This window comes from Crocuta crocuta, unplaced genomic scaffold, assembly GCF_008692635.1.
Source record: "Crocuta crocuta isolate KB4526 unplaced genomic scaffold, BGI_CrCroc_1.0 scaffold154, whole genome shotgun sequence".
NCBI lineage: Eukaryota > Metazoa > Chordata > Mammalia > Carnivora > Hyaenidae > Crocuta > Crocuta crocuta.
Genome location: NW_027530545.1, coordinates 11,467,763 through 11,481,712, shown reverse-complemented (window position 1 = coordinate 11,481,712; position 13,950 = coordinate 11,467,763). Strand labels below are relative to the sequence as shown.

The 13,950-nt window shown below is 38.6% G+C and overlaps 1 protein-coding gene across 1 annotated transcript in view; it reads left to right on the top strand.

Annotated features, from left to right (window-relative positions):
* The window catches only part of ARHGAP15 (Rho GTPase activating protein 15), a 623,791-nt gene that overhangs the window by 488,592 nt on the left and 121,249 nt on the right, over positions 1-13,950 (top strand). The window contains exon 12 of the mRNA XM_077767808.1: positions 3,333-3,467. Coding sequence (XP_077623934.1) covers positions 3,333-3,467 — 135 coding nt within the window. The remainder of the gene's footprint in view (positions 1-3,332; positions 3,468-13,950) is intronic.

Below are 13,950 nucleotides of genomic sequence, written 5' to 3'. Positions count from 1 at the left end.
GTTAGTTATTGTTTTTGTTGTAAAGCATCCAGGAATGTGGTCATGTCAACTTTGTTCTGGAAGAGGTTTCGATTTCATCTGTAATAATTACCAATGCTTAAATTCTTATTAAAGAAATCTCAGTATGTATCTAGTTTTGTAGCTCTCTGCCCATCTAAGGTAACCTTCATAAATCTATATTTATTGAGTAACTTCTATAGATTCTTACGGCTCCATTGTAGTGGAGTATATCTCAACTGAGCATAACTTTACCACCAGGAGACAGTTGGCAATATCTGGGGGTGTTTCATCACCACTACTGAGACGTGCTACTGTTATCTACTGGGTTAGGGCCAGAGAGGCTCTTAAATATCCTAGCATGCACAGCACAGCCCCCACAATGAAGAGTTATCTAGGGCCAAATGTTAATAGTGCTTTACTGTTGAGACGCCTTGCTCTATTGAAAAAAGGGGGAAGTGTAAGACATCAGCACTGCTAACAGATTAGTTAGAAAATGTCTATCAAATAAGACAACTGTGCTGATAATGATGCCTGTTAATACCAAGGTACGATTATGATTAGTTGATCTTGAGAATTGGCTAGATTCATGAGAAGACATATAAATATGAACATAACTGCTTGTTTAGATGAATCGCAATGGCCTTGAAAAATATACCTTAAAGTCCTCTGGTTTACAAGTAAACTTAAACTTGGTTGGTTATGAAATTTTGATTTAAAAATTAAAGACTATATTTCAAAAGAGTCTTTCCAGCTGCTTGCCATATTATTTATTTAAGCTACTTATGATGGCTACAGATTGTTTTGGTTTTCTTTGTTTCAATGAAGACTACATATTAAGAAGGCTGGTTTAAGTAATGCAAGTTGATCCTGATATTATAGGCCATTTCAGGTGGATATAATCAAATGGTATTTATTGATTGGTAAAGTATCCTTTTTGTGTATATTGAAATATTCCATTTTTACTGTCACTTCAATTAATGGATGTTTATTTGGAGGTGATAAATAATAACGATCAAGCAATCATTTGTTATTGTTGTCTTCTTGCTCAAGATAAAATAATTCTCTTTTTTACCTGCTGAATACTTTCCGTTGGCAATCTCGAACCTGTGACCTAGAATGGCATTCTGTCTTGGACTTTTCCGATAAATTTTGGTAAAGATAGTTGTGTGTGAGAGATCACTTGTGTGTATGTGTGTGTGTGTGTGTGTGTGTGGTGTGTGTGGTGTGTGTGTTTGGGTTTCCACTTAAAGTTCAGTGCCAAAGCTACAGTACTTATACATTTTCTAAATGTGTTTTAAGCAATAAGTTGTACAACATTTTTAGAACATGTGTTAAGCTATTTCTCTAAGAATGAAGCTCTTAACAAAACATAAGCACTCTGCATGAGATCTTAGCAGCAAAGTGCTTAAAAGATAAAGTAAGAATTGGTGCCATGGGAAGAACACCAGCTGTAGAGCGCACAGGTCCATTATGAGAAGTATGGTAGTGGGTAGGGAGAAAATGATTTAATCAGGAGTAAAACCAATTTTATTATAAGGGCACGCAGGGGGTGTGGCACCATAGTGAGAGGGACATTTCAAAATATCTGACAGATTTCAACAATGTGAAAACCCCGTTCTTTAAAGTGACAGTAAACCCCATCAGATCTCCCTTTTTGATGCTATTGTTAACAGTTGACTGTTTAAAGCTGGCCTGCTAAGATGTTGTCGGCCTATTTCAATAGTGTGTAGCCAAATAAAAGACTAATTGTTGAAATACAATCAATCAAAAATGATTGCAGGGCAGAAAGAAGGTCTCCTCTGCTGATTTTGTTGTGGATCATATTATTGTGTTATGACTGAGGTAAGCATGAAGACTGAAAGAGAAGAAGAAAATAGCCCATCTGAAATAAACAGATCCACCTTCTCTCCTTCTCTTTGCAAACATCCTATTGAACGGGAACGTCACTTACCAGCCCTGGAAATAATAGTCCATTTAGAAAAAGAGATCTGATAAAGATTACAGCTAAGATTTTAAAAGGACGTGAACACTATTGGCAAAACAGCCCATGCAGAGATTCCCTACAGTGACAATTCTCAGCTTTTCTCACATTTTTGGTGCAAATTCTCCTCTGCTTCCTAAAACCAACTCCAAGGGGGCATGTGAGCCTGAGCCCAAGACATCAGTAAAGAAACAAAAGTCCAGTTGACCAATACCTGTTACGTTCTGGCCAGGAGACTAGGCTTTTCAGTTAACCCTGGGCTGTTAAAGATGATTAGTTTCAGTTTTTATTCTGCTTAGAATTCAAAATCCCTTTGATGTTGAGTGTTCACAAAGACAAACACTAATGATCAGCAGCAGTACTTGTGTGTCTTGCTTCCTTCCAGTTGTATGTTAAGATGATGCTTTCAGACCCTGCTATATCCACTTCTTGGGTGAGAATGATTCCAGACTTTCATTCTGAGGGTGAACAAGAAGAAAATAATTGTCCAGTGTCTCTTTATTTCTTCTAAAAACTTCATTTTGGCAGTTATCTCCTTTAATATTTAAATGTCTCAACTCACTCAAGCTTCCCAAGCAAACATTTCTCGTTTGTAGGCGGAGTGGGTAAGCACTTGTGGTTTGTCTTTAGTGTGTTATCATTTTTGACAGCTTTGCATAGCCTCCGTAGGCCAACAGGGGTCTGTCTAATATTGTTGCTGGGCACATTTTCCTCGCTGAGATGAAAACTAAAAAAAAAAAAAAAAAAAAAAAAAGATATTTTTGAGGCAGTAAGAAGGAATTAATATCCTTTCTCACTCAGTATTCTATTCCTTGCTGACTTTATATTCAGCAAAAAAGGGAAAAAAGTGTTACCCATTATTCCCTTGTACATAGCAAGGCTAACACATGTAACGCAATAACTCATTTTCTATTGCCGTGTTTAGCATATGTCTCCTGTTGGCTCAGCAAGGCCTTTAGGCCGGTCCCTTGAGCCGGCCATCATTGGCAACTCTTAGCCCCTCGGCCTCAAAACCAAATAGCTTTGAATCATGTTGAGCTGTGATGCTAATTTTCATACTGATGCATTATGGGAATAAATGTATCTGACATACTGTGTCAATGGCACTGTCTCTTTGTGTCTCTTGTTTTTTTGTTAGCTGCATTCCTACAGATGGTATTCCATTGAAAATGTTCCCTTCCTACGGAAAAAGGGAAAAAAAAAAAAAAACACCACGCACAGCACCAAACCTCTAGGTGCAGAAGGCTGTTAACGGTTGCTGATGATAGTAGGCAAACATTAACATAATAATTAGTGTCTTGTAATTGTTTCATTAAAACCAGTTGTTCCATTTCTCCTCGTGTTTTCCCAGAAGAGAAGCTGAATTTGGACGACAGCCAGTGGGAGGACATCCACGTTGTCACCGGAGCACTGAAGATGTTTTTCCGGGAGCTGCCTGAGCCGCTCTTCCCTTACAGCTTCTTTGAGCGCTTTGTGGAAGCAATCAGTAAGTAACCTCACAGACAGGAGCGCTTGGTGGACTAACCTGGCAGCGTGTAATTATTAAGTGAACAGTAAGAATGACAATATCCCTAGTGCTCCACATGGTTCGTTTTATTTTAGTTTTGTGTTTTGGATGCCTTAGTTTTATTTCTGGCCCTGCAATATTCTCTGAGGTGTTTCTGGATTTTTGTTTTTGTTTTTGTTTGGTGTGGTTGCTTTTTAGTAAATAGGGTAGCCTACTTAGACTGGCCAGTTTTCAAATAAACCACCTCAAATGAAAATAGTTTCACACGGAATCGGTTTTAGAGGGATCACCTCTGGTACTCCCAGCCTCTACCTTCAGAGTTTCAGACTTGGCAATGAGTTTGTGTAGAAAAGTGTCATGAAAAAGAACTTAAGTGACTTTCATTACATTTCATTAAAGAGGTGTTATATCATCAACTGGGGCATCACCTTCCCAAGGCTCCCTCACCCTTTACCCGGCAATACTAGTAAGTACTCAGCTACAGTTTGCTTATGAGCAGCATAAGATTAAATTATGTAATGGCAGGTTTCTTCTGTTAAACTGGTGGCTTTGTAGGAGGTTGAATTATATCACGTACGAACCAAAAGTCATTGTACATTCCTTGAAGCTTCCTTTTCTATTGTTTTTGCATTTGTAACACACACACTTAAGTATAAGAGAGTAAATGAATGAGTGAAGGAATGAATGAATGAATAAAAATCTTTCCAAAGGCAAGGAAACTTTGGCTATTGATGCTTGCAGAAGCAACTACTGGTACATCTAAATTTAATATCTTAGGGTTCACTTATTCTATTTGTGACAGCTTGGAAAAAGTTTCCTGGTTAGTAAGCTGATTCAAAGAGGAGAAAGAAAGAAAGACAGAAGAAAGAAAGGTAAAATTAAAAAGCTTGCAAGCCTGGCAGGAGCTTAATTAAAGTCCAAGAGAAAAATCTCCAAGAAAAAAATGCCCTGCTTAGGAGGTATTGGATGGCTGTGTGCACAGCATTTCCATTAGTGGGAGTGGGGACCTGCGGGGGCCCACGTTGGAGAACAGGCCCTCAATATGCCCTTTTATTCTGTTTCCCACTTCACAAGTCTTCATACTTGTTTAAAGCTCTGGAACAATGATATCAAGAAGAATACAACTGAATATATTTCTCCAACATCTTTCTCTTGTTGTCTGCTCTTTGTTGTTATTGCTGCTGTCGTTGAACACAGGGGCAGTACCCTAACTATGGGGCTGAGGTGAGGCTGTAGCTCTTATCCCCTGTCATGACTTTTTATTTCATGAACTTTTGCTTCTCAAGAACAGTATTTAATCGTTCCCAGGTTCAACTTCTTTTTAAAAGGAGGAATAAAAAAAAAAAAAAAAACTAAATAAGCATACATCTCCATAACAGCTTATTCTGATACACTAGCTTAGAACATGGCAAGCATGAAAGATTAGTATTAACACAATATTAGCACGGTGTCCTGAAAGGAAATTGGGGAACTTGCATTGGGGTACCTCTTTCTGGTTATATGTATTTAAGAAAGTCATACAAATTTCAGTCATGGTCTCCAGACTTCTAGGTGAGGATTATGTTATTTGTAGGCATATTTGCACACGTGCTGAGCTGAGCTGAGGGCTGTGACGTAGATACCCATCATTTAAGCTTCCTTTAGTTCACCTGATTCTAAAGACACAAGGCAAGCCATTCCCCTAGCTTAAGAGATAGGGGAAGCAGGCCCTTAGAACCCAGGTGAGGGCATGTCCCTTGAATTTCCACAAAGAGTAAGACCATCTCTCTGCTATCCTGGACTCTACACCCACTTGACAAAATTTCAGAAACACTGGCATAGTCAGAACAGAACAAGGCAGTGTTGAAGTTGCCTCTGGCTGTTGTGACTGGTGGCTATTGCAAGGATTTTTGCCAACACCTATAAAATGGATTATACCAAGAATGAAAGAGATAGTGCTTAAGAAAATCCTTAAAAATGTTAAGTCTTATACAAATGCTGACAGTGTTTCTTCAGTTGAGCTTTGCCTGAGAGTATAATATAAAAACAAGGAAGTAGTTTTTCTTTCACTTGATCTTACTATGGAGGTAGTTTCTCTTTCATTTTTTCAGGCAAGGAGAATCAACCAACTTCAGCCACCCTGTTTTGCGTAACTCTAAATAGTACTTATTATTTCTTACTGGGTAAAATGGAAGGACTAAGCAACAGGGTAGCATGGTGGAGAACTATGTAGCAATGCTGGGCAGAGACAAGCTTACTAAGCCATGTGATGTGTTTTTGGCATAATCTTGAAGTCAGTTCTGGTGTTCTAAACTCAGCTTAACTCAGCTCTCCTTGGTAGTTCATATTTAAATATCCTTAAGCAATGGGATAATGGCCACCTACTCTTTGGCAATGGTAAACCTACACCAGATAGGTATTTTTACCCCACTGCATTCCAGCTGAGTTTTAAAAAAAATCTTTCAAAACTATAAAGACTCATATCCAGTCCCAGAGGGGTGATGGGTTTTATCATAGGCCTCACTGCCTCCTGTAAACTCTGTATACTGAGGAGCTCAGTAGACCTGCCTTCAAGCTCTTGACCTTTTAATGAAAAGGAACCAACCAGGTAAAAGAAATTCACGGGAAAGTTGTCCATATATTCTGGCTCTGGAGCTCTTTGGCCCTCAGATCTTTGCCTCTCACTTTGTGCGAGGCAAAAGTGTAATGTAATGTACACTTCTGTAATGTAGGAGGGTTGACCCCAGCCAGCCACATTTCACAGGGGCTCTTGAGGGCTGGCTTTCTGCTGATGTAGCCAGTGTAAGCCCTGACATCAGATAGCAGAGGGAGAGGGAAGGATATGGCCAGCCAGTGTGTTTGTTTATCCTCCACTCCTTCTCCCTTGCCCACGCACCTGCCTCAGATAGTTTCTTTACCTAAAGGTCCATCTTTTCCAAGGCTTCAGCTTTGACTGGAGAGGTCCACTATGGTTCGAGCTTCCATCTTGCAGTGCGAATCTTTCTATCTTTTTCCTATTCAGCTTGGCAGTGGCTTCCTGCAGCAGCTAGTTTCTTGATTACTTCTCTTTCCTTATTTGGCTCTCAACTTCCTCATCATATGGGTAACCAGTTCCCTGCATCGAATTAATTCCCTCTATTTGTGTAAATACTTGAAGTGGTTTCTGCTCTGGTTAGACACTAGCAAAACACCATGCCAGTCAATGTCACGGTTCATGTAGCTATAACATTATTTCCCTTTTCTCTTTCACTAACCCCAATCCTAGTTTGTGAAGGCTTAACATTTTTATTTGGGAGAGATTGGGAGATCTGTTATCCTTTCATGACAGACTTAAAAAGTGAACAGACCAAAAGGAATTATACTTCCAACTGGAATTCTTCGCCCTCTGAGGAGGAAATATTATTTCATGTACAGGCAATTAATGGCCACTTGTGCTATTTGAATTGCTGTTAATTCTCATTATATGTTTGAAAGCCACCATTACATATTCTGAGAAAAAAAGAAGAGAAGGCATTTACTTTTTTAAATAGTTTCTTTTTGGACCAAGCACAAACATTAATATGATAAGAACCTGTAATTGCCGTAGTGATCCCCTGTCTGATAACACTCATTGGGGTAACAAAAACACCAGAGATTGTCTTATATTTCAGAATCCAAGTACTGCAGCCATTGATCTGAAATTCTATATTTGAGGTCAGTGCAACTGGGTCACCTGCAGGTTATTTCGTGGGGATTTAACCCACTGACTGCAAGGACTTAATTCCCTGGAAATGACTTGTGCTAAAAGCAGTATTAGTGCTGTGAATGTGAACCTAGGACAAAAACACAGCTATAGAGTTTTATGATTGGTGATGCAATCTTGTGACTAAAGTCCTACAGGAGTCTGGATATTTGTAGTACATCTAAATCCTAGAAAAGGTCCAAAGCTTACCTATGTTTCTATCTTTTTCATTCTGGTAACTCTACACAACCAAAGAATAGAAACAAGCAGTCGTTCCTGATTTAACATCTGCATTTTTTCAAAGTCCTTGGGATAGAGAAAGAGAGGAGAAAAAACTTGTTGGTATTTTCTACAATTATCTCATTTAATCCTCAAAATAACAAAGCAGGAGGTTCTGGAGAAGTAGAAAGATCATGTGGCAAAATAATTTCTGGTTCATAAAGTTACTATAAGAATTAACTAGGATAGTATTTTCCTTACTCTATATTAGGTACTCAATAAATGATTTCAAATACATAAATTTTTCAGAAGAATAAAGCAAGTCATAAAATAGTTTTCCAGTTAACGTGGCTCAAAAAATTAGACTGAGCATTCAACTCCAGATTCTAAAGCATAAATACTTTCCACCATCATATATTGCCTGTGGGAGACTATTTAGAAGAAGTCTTACTAGAAGGATAACTAACTAGCTGTTGCCAAATGTCTGTCTCTTATGTCCTCCTGTGTAAGACCTATATATTCTACATAAGACCACAACCGATATTTTCTTTCTTTTTTAAAACCAAAGGTTAGATTAAATTTAATGACCAGAAATTTTGATATTGGAGTTTTAAGTGAGAAATAAGGTAGAATGTTCCAAGGATGAGCAATGTTTCAGCATTTACCACTCAACATTAAAGCATCCATGCTTTAAAGCTATCCTCTCTGAATACATTTTAACCCTTTACTCTAGGAATTTTATGACCAGTTGCTCACCCATTCCCTTTTGAATTTTATTTAGCGACACACAATGGTATTTTCCTCTTCTGTATGAGTAACTACTTCAAGCTTAAATTTTATTAGTATTCTTTTTTGCAGTTTTTCACTTGTATCAAATTACAACCTGCAACAAGATAGGACTGCTTCAGGGTGCTCCGTGAGTTCTGCTTTCTGAGTTAGAGCCACTGTCTTCCAGAGAACATGTGTATTCATTTCCTACTACCATAACTATTATCCAAACTCAGTGGCCTAAAGTAACAGTGACTTACTATCTTATAGTTTTGTAGAACAGAAGTCTGACCCTGTTCTCACTGGGCTAAAAGGAAAGTATCAGCAGGTCTGGGCTACTTTCTGGTAGCTTTAGCAGAGAATCCATTTCCTTGTCTCTTCCAACATCTAAAGGCTGCCCACGTGCCTTAGCTAGTGGTCCCCAGCCTCCACCTTCACAGGCACCAATCGCATGACACTATATCACTCTGACCTCTTCCATAAGCACATCCCCCTCTGACTCTCTTCTGCCTCCCTCTTTCACTCATGAGGACCCTTGGGATTACACTGGGCCCATCTGAATAATCCAGAATGATTCCTCCATCCCAAGGTCCCTATCTTAATCACATCTGCAAGATCTCTTTTACTGTGGCAGGTTACATATTCACAGGCTCTGGGAATTAGGGCGTGGACACCTTTATGGAGCCATTTTTCCTCCTACTACATACTTTCTGCCCCTCTTAGCTTACATGAGGATAGCACCGGCTTTACTTCCATGCGACAAAGGCTCTCCGTCTATCCGTTTCCATCTGTCTTCTCTCAAATCCGAATGATCACCAGAGTTGAGATGACAGTGAAACTATCGACTGATTTGTAGATGAGAAGGAATGAGAAGGAAGTAAAGAGAAACTGCCTCATGAATTTACTTACAAGCTATGTTATTTCCTGTTTGTGAAGGATAGACTTAAGGATTTGCCTAAATCCTGGGTAAAAGATTTTTTATTCAAGGACTATCTGATAATTTAATTTTGGGCACCTTCACCTCAGCTCTTCTGTGCTCTCACCGGAACATGTGAGTTTGCATTTGCTGGTTTGGGGTATTCTGAGTTTCCAAAGCTGCCTTTGTGTGCAAAAACAATTACTTTTCCTTCCGCCCCTGAGCAAAGCTATACTCTGTATATTTACATGGGAATGCTATCGATGCTAATTATGCAATCAAAATGACTTTATGATTCCAATATCAGTACCTTTGTCATCTTTTCTAGTTTTCTGAAGTAAATATTCTGTGTATGTATACATATACACTACTTATTTTTAATATGTAGAATTTATATTTATATATTATTATATATATGAAATATTTATTATATGTAATCTTTACTTTATGTCTATGCATATGCATACATAGGTATATATGTGTATAACACTTAGAGATTAGGCAAGTCTGTTAAGATAAGATGAACCTAAACAGTAATGATGCTCCTTACAAGTCTTCACTTTAAAAGCTGTCGTCACACACACACTTAAAAACAATATATTTTTTAATGCTCAGCTTTTGCAAACACTGATTAAGCAATAGAACAAATTGTGAGAAATAGTATTCATAAGACTGACTGAGCACCATCAAAATACAGGCTGTTAGTCGCCAAAGGTAGAGTATATCCCATGCAAGTCCTTAAATACAACTCATAGTCCTGCGTTTCTGTCAGTCACTTATCCTCATATAAAAATGATTTAAATTAAAGACATTGCCCTGTGGCAGAAAGTATCTATTTCATGTTCGAATGTTTTTTTCCCCTGTGGCCATCATACCATTTTACCTTCAAGTATGCCTTCAATAAGTAATTGGGGGAGTGGGGGGCGGAAAGCCAGTCAAGTATATTTGCAAATATTTTCTTTACTCTTGACTTTATCTTGCCCTTTGGTCAAACTATTTCTGATGCATCATCAACTCCATGATGACACTCTTTGGGAGAAAAGAAACAAAGCTTGCCAGGCACTTGACTGCAAACAGTTGCTAAACATTGAATGCATGATAGTGACAAATTGCCTTAAAACTGTAGGAAGCAAAAAGCAGGCTTTAAAGGGTCACCCTAAAGAAACCAGAGCTATAAAATAATGGAGTATAAAAATATCCTCTACAGCACCATTTCAAGGAAATTTGAAATTAAAATAAAGGTAGATTTTACAAGTACTCCCATTCCACTCATATCCCCTGCAAGCTAACATTCTCACAGACTTGGCGGGGGCTTTTGTCACATTGCTTTTTAATCTGTGTGTGCATGTGTGCGTGTGTGTGTCTGTGTGTGCATTGTAGCAAACTAGAAGTTTTATGGCTGATGCCTAGCCTGTCTCTTAACTCATTCTAATTATATTCATAATTAAATTGTAAAAAAATAGTTGACTAGAGCCAAATGGCTTGCACAGGTGTCTTTTTGTAGGAATGGTTTAGTGCTAGATAATAAACAACTGGACCTCCATCTACTTAATTTGCCTTAATGAAAAGTCTTTATAAGTAAAACTAGAAGGTGATTCAGAACCCAAATTGGGGCTTGACTCTGGAATTAATTGAGTGGTAAGATATCAGCTCCATTAGAAAACGTGGTACTTGCCTTTTTTCTTTTCCTTAAAACTTTCCTTTTACTTGCACTCCTTTCTTCCATATCTTTAAGAGGTCACTTGCACAGCAATTTCAAACTGAGCCATCAGCCAGTCAGCCTTCATGAGTCAGCTTCCTGAGCATCCTTGCTCCCACTGAATAGACATGTGTTTAAAAAATACGTAGGAAAATGCAGAATTTCTCCCGGATATCTTAGTGGAAAACTGTTACCTTGAGCCATTCCTCTAATGGTGGATAGAAGTGACTGGTTTTCATTGCCTGTTATCAGGTTCACTGCATCAATAGATGGTAATGAAATTGAGAGTTTATGGCCTTTTATTCTACAGTAAGGCTCCTGCCTCATTTCACATTCTTGGGTTGACACCACATTGTGATCGCCACTGAGAGGTCTTCCAAAAAATTGCCTGCCCATCCACCACCAGCTCTGATTGTGGCCACATCTCCAGGAGGAGAATGGCTGTTTCTAATTGCCCAGCAAGTTTTCTTTATTTTTTTCTCTCACCCAATACAGTATGGTTCTAGTAATAGAAGCCAAATCATGCGACTGGCTCATCATTTCATTTTGAAGGAAAGCCAGATTCTTTGTAAGATCTTCAAATCCCTGTGTGATCTAGTTCCCCATAAGTTCTTAGACTTCATTATTCACTCTTCTTGCCTTGCCCTTCTCATTCAAGCCCATTGGTGTCCTGACTCTTCTTTGAATATCCCCAAATGAGGGTCTTCTCCCAATTCCTCTACCAGTGGCACGTCTCCAAATTGGCACTCCTATGTTAACTTCTCACTGAGGTCTACTCACCAACTAAGCCAAAAATTTTCCCTGCACGTCACACCACCATTTTTGTTCAAATGTTACTTGCACTATTTACTACCTATAAGACCTTGAGCAGGTTCTTGACCTCCACATCTCAATTTCCACATCTATAAAATGGATGTAAAAATAGTATCTCTCTTGTGGGGATTGTAAGAATTTAATGGAATGTTAACCATGGCAAAGCACTTACTTACAGATATCCTGGCATGTGGTGTTCAGTGAATGTTAGCTAGTATTATTAAGTTAGAGTACAATCAGACTAGACCACAGTCTCAAATGACCTTTCTGTCCATTCCCAAAGCTTTCCACACCTCCAGGAAAGCTGTCTTAAGTGACACACATGACCATCTTGATTCTGTTTTAATATTTGTTTTCAGACTCCCTAACAGTACCAAACATGTTTAAGATAATATTACAAGATATTCTCTTGCTTCATGATTCAGGGACTTCCACTTTTTTTAATCTCATGACACTTGTCATTTGTTCTGCAAATGATTCCCAGGCCCAATCCCACTTAATTCATCCAAAGTCTGTCACTTGGTTATGGGACATACATCCTAATCATAACCCGGAGACCAACTGCTTTTCCAACTTGACACTGCCTTGTTTCTATTAAATATTAGTATTAGTAATCTGTGACACTCACAGTGGCACCAGAAAAGACAGCTACAAAGTCATCTCCCAGGTGGGAAATTAGCCACCTGGTAGCGTACCCTGTGTTTCAGCCTGTGAAAATTATACACTCAGTGGTAGGTGAGGAGTTTAGGGTGTGGCAGGGGAATCTAGACACCAGCTTGTCCAAATTTTTGTAACATTGCAGATCATTCTCATAATTAAAAACATTTAAAAAGTTATCAACTAAACCATATTAAACAAGAAGTCATCCCTCCCCATATGTATGCGCACACACATATTGTTGTCCAAACCAGAAATATTTTATTTTTATTTTACAGTTCTTACACTTTATGATATTCTAGCTTTAAAATGGAAAATTTTATAACTTATTATTATTATCATTTTATTTTTACAATCATCTTAAGAGAAGTTTCATATTAACTTCCTGTGAGGTATTTTCAAAACCTGCTAGGGAATGAGACCTGATGCCTGCCCTGTTTGCTCTTAACTGGCTCGCACACAGTTACAAGCTCTTATTTGCGCAAGCTCCTGACCTTTAGCTCTCCACCTCTCTGTCCACAAAACAACTGTTTTCAAACAACATTCAGGACAATCGTGGGCTCCTTGAGATGTGGCATTTTTTTTCACTTGGTTCTCTCCATATCGTTGTGGAGGGTTCAGCTATAGACAGTGTATCTGCTGGAATACTAAACTGCCTGGAGGAGTTCTGCTCAGGTAGGAACTGCAGAATCACTGAACTGAGAACTGCCCCATGGTTGGGAGAATGGAATTTTCCCCTAATGAATGACTTCTGTATTTTCTACCTACACTTTGGGAAACAGACACATGGAAAGTGGGTATACTTTTATAGAAAGCAAATAGCTGTGCTAGTTTTCAAAGTAAATGTAATATGCTTAGAAGAAAAGGCAAATATATATATATATATATACATATATATATATTTTAAATCCATGAACTATAGAGGCATCTGGGTGGCTCAGTCCCTTAACCGTCCAACTTCAACTCAGGTCATGATCTCACAGTTTGTGGGTTCGAGCCCTGCGTTGGACTCTGTGCTGCCAGCTCAGAGCCTGGAGCCTGCTTCGGACTCTGTGTCACCCTCTCTTTCTGCTCCTCTCCTGCTGGAGCTCTGTTTCTCTTTCTCTCTCAAAAATAAATAAAAACATTAAACAATGTTTTTAAATCCATGAACTATAAACATTCTATCAGATAATCATGAGAATTTCTTCCTTTTGTTGACATTTAGTTTTCCATTTCAATGCGCAGCCCCCATCATTATTTTATTTCATGCAACATCTTTATTTTTCATAAAATTGGAAATTCTAAAAGGTCAAATGCCTAAGGCCCTGAGTCCATGATTATTGTTTAACCAGTCAGCTCTTGGCCCCTTTCTCTTTTCTTCTCACTTTGAGTGTTCAGCTGGTGAAAAGTTGACTCTCTGGGATCTCAAATCCATTCCTCTGCCAAGTAAGGGATGAGCAGACCTAATTATTGCCATCTGTCCTGCTGGTAGAGGGTTGACACTGTCTTACCAACAGACGAAATCAATGGTTTGGGGAGCTCTTCCTCCAAGTCCATATCTAAGCACAATGTAAGACTGTTCTTTGACACCTTTTGTGTATTATTTTTTGACTGTCTAATTGGCACCAAAGAAGGAACTAATATCTCATTCAAATTTTTGGGGGGAAATTTCTGTTTCTTTGTGCTTTGTTATAAAAATGTGTTGGGA